At 34.8% G+C, this 3,297-nt stretch overlaps 1 protein-coding gene across 1 annotated transcript; it reads left to right on the forward strand.

The window, feature by feature from the left end:
- The first annotated feature begins 1,831 nt into the window (after positions 1-1,831).
- On the forward strand, positions 1,832-2,788 carry LOC130025281 (olfactory receptor 6). The gene has a single exon (XM_056116237.1). The coding sequence runs from the start codon at positions 1,832-1,834 to the stop codon at positions 2,786-2,788; it is 957 nt and encodes a 318-aa protein (XP_055972212.1).
- The last annotated feature ends 509 nt before the right edge of the window (positions 2,789-3,297 follow it).

A 3,297-nucleotide genomic window follows, 5' to 3' on the forward strand; every position in this document is an offset into this window, starting at 1 on the left:
TGTCTTCAAGTAGTGTTCAAAAAAGTAAGGAGTTTCAGGGGCTAGAGAAATAGTACGATTTCAATGTGCTGAGTCTAATTATGTTATTTTCATTATTTGTGATTCAGAAATACCAGACAAGAGTGAGTGTGCATTCACATGTAAAAATTCCTTCACAGCCTTGTTCTGTAATTGTTCAGGCTTAGAGATTTAGGTTATGTGCATCCATACTGCCTCTTACCTCTTGGGTACAAACTAACTCCCAAAGAGAGCTGTTAAAATTAATCAAATAATAATACTTCATAGTGGAAAAAAATAAAATTGAGTTTCATTTCATTGTGATAATCTCTCAACAAACTCAGGAAAATACTATATTGTATATCTAGGGTATTAGGTTTCAAAGTATTTGTAAATCAGAAGTAACTGTTAAACATCTAGGAAATTCTACATTTACCTTCTTTTCCAGGTTCCTGAATTCCATCATTCCCTTTACTAGTCATTTCTTTGATTAACCTTGAAATGCATGTTTCTCTTTTTTTTTCAATTTCATTTATAATCTCAAGCAAAATTTAACTCAACTATTTCTTCTATTCCAGCTAGAGAAGAAAATTTCAATTTTCTTTTCAGCTTCTAATGCACACTAAAATGTTTGGGACTGTTCTGAGATATTGAATCTCCTCATCCCCTAATTCCAAGGCAGTTCCTTCAGTGCAACTTGTCTTCAAGTAGTGTTCGTAAAAGTAAGGAGTTTCAGGAGCTAGAGAAATAGCACGATTGGTAAGGAGTTTCCTAGCCAATTGATAAGGAGTTTGCTTTGTGTGGCCAACCCCAGAATCTCACACAGTCCCCTGAGTACCTCCAGGAGTGATTACTGAGTATAGATCCAGGAGTAACCCCTGAGCACTGCTAAGTGTGACCACAAAACAAACCAAAAAAATAAATTTCAGAATAAAAAATTCATTAATATTCTAGCTGGAGTATAAAAGCTCTGAAACAATATTTGGAAAGTGTATAGCTAAATTGTATAAATGAATTTTGAATATTACTTAAAATTCTAAATTAAAATAATATATAATCACTACATATGCATATAATTTATATATGTGTACAATAAAACCTTTATAGGTATATAGCTATTAAAAGGTATATACAAAATGCTGCAGTTACATATATACACAGATGTATATGTTATTAGTTTTATAATCCATCTAAAAATTTATAAGAGGAAGTATATTTTTATTTAATTTTTTCAACCACAATCTTATAAATTGAAAATTATTAATCACTTTCTCCAGACAGATTCTTCAAAAGTCTTTACTTAGCTAGAAGTAGACTGGTGTGAGTGATTCTTCTATATAGGAGTGTTTACCCATTTAATGTTCTGTTTTTATTTTCTTCAGATTTTGAACTTCTCTGCTTCCATGCCTTGCTTTTAGGACCATAATTGACACTTATTTTAATCACTATATTTGCCTATCTTATAGTTTCCCCTGAAATCTGGGAATATATTGATTATAAATTTATTTCCAGTAATAACTAAAGATCCTTTTGATAAGAATATGAAGATATGAACTTCAACTCTAACTTCATGATTCTGCTATGATATTTTTAACTTTGTGTTTATGCTGGATTTTGTTTTTAGATCCTGTTCTGACGACTGATATTCCACAAAGTTTCTTGGATCCAGTTAACTTGTGACATTCAAGCCATAACCTGGAAACAAATTCTGGCAGTAGGATCAAGTTTAATGATAAAGTAGCTATAGCTAGAAGGCTCTTCGCTGCTAATGTGGATCTCACTCTTCAATTTGGTGCTGTTATCATTAAAGTCTTTGATTTTGGGTGCCCTAACTATGTGGAAGGAAAATATTACCCGTTTAAGTGAGTTCATCCTGGTGGGCTTCCCTACTTCCCCTTGGTTACAGACTCTGCTATTCTTCATCTTCCTCATCACTTACCTATTTGTGCTATTGGAAAATTCAGTTATCATCCTCACTGTATGGGTCACTGGTTCCCTCCACAAGCCTATGTACTATTTTCTAGGCACCATGTCCTTCCTGGAAACCTGGTATATATCTGTAACAGTTCCTAAGATGCTCACTGGATTCCTATTTCATCCCAATATCATCTCCTTCTTGGGATGCATGACCCAGCTTTATTTCTTCATCTCACTTGCCTGTACTGAATGTGTGCTCTTGGCTGCTATGGCCTATGACCGTTATGTGGCCATATGCTGGCCTCTTCGCTATCCAATGATGATGACCACAGGGTTTTGTGTTCAGCTGACTATCAGTTCCTGGGTGAGTGGTTTCACCATCTCCATGGCTAAGGTATACTTCATCTCCCAAGTTTCTTTCTGTGAAAATAATGTCTTGAACCACTTTTTCTGTGATGTATCCCCTATTCTCAAGTTAGCCTGCAAGGATTTTTCCAAGGCTGAGTTAGTAGATTTTGCACTAGCCATTGTCATCCTTGTGTTTCCACTCTCAGCCACTGTCCTTTCCTACGCCTTCATTGTCTCTACCATCTTGCATATCCCCTCAGCTACTGGGCGGCGAAAGGCCTTCTCCACATGTGCCTCTCACCTCACAGTGGTGGTCATCTTCTACACAGCTGTGATCTTCATGTATGTTCGACCACGGGCCATTGCTTCATTCAATTCTAACAAATTGATCTCTACTATATATGCAGTCTTAACCCCCATGCTCAACCCTATCATCTACTGCCTGAGGAATAAGGAAGCCAAGGATGCCATTAAAAAAACCATGACAAGTGGCCGAGCTCTTTTCTTAAGAGAAAATTCTTACTGAAACTACACACACATTTCCTTTCTTTCCATCAGTTGACTCAGCCTCAAAAAATACCAAATTTGGTTAAAGTTAGTAATTAGAAATATACTAACAACAGACATTTATGGATAAGAAAGCAAAGAAAACATGCCGTTATAGCAGACTTTAAGCTTTTATAAGCAGTAGATGAAATATTCAGGACTCTAATAGACTAGTCAAAGATAAAATAGTTTTATTTTTATGATGTTAAAAAATAATCAAACATTATCCAATTAGTGTTTAAAGTTTTATTGGAAAGATATTTCTCAATTTTCCTTTAATTTTAAAAGTCTTCTTTGTCTTAGAGAGGAAATGTAAAAGTTTTCTCTGTCTTAAATAGAGTCTGTTAGAGTCAGTTCCATGCTTGTGATCTTCTTTCCTCCAAGGGGAATACAGAACTGATTTCTTATAAACTTGATACTATATCATTTCATTGCTTTTGAAATTCAGAAAAATATGAGTGAGAGACTTCTTTTAACTTCTAATAGAAA

Source organism: Sorex fumeus, unplaced genomic scaffold (genome assembly GCF_029834395.1).
Source record: "Sorex fumeus unplaced genomic scaffold, SorFum_2.1 ptg000030l, whole genome shotgun sequence".
Lineage (NCBI taxonomy): Eukaryota > Metazoa > Chordata > Mammalia > Eulipotyphla > Soricidae > Sorex > Sorex fumeus.

What these genes read in the sequence shown, in the direction of transcription:
- LOC130025281 (XM_056116237.1), top strand. Translation starts at nt 1,832, where the DNA reads ATGTGGAAGGAAAATATTACCCGTTTAAGTGAGTTCATCCTGGTGGGC.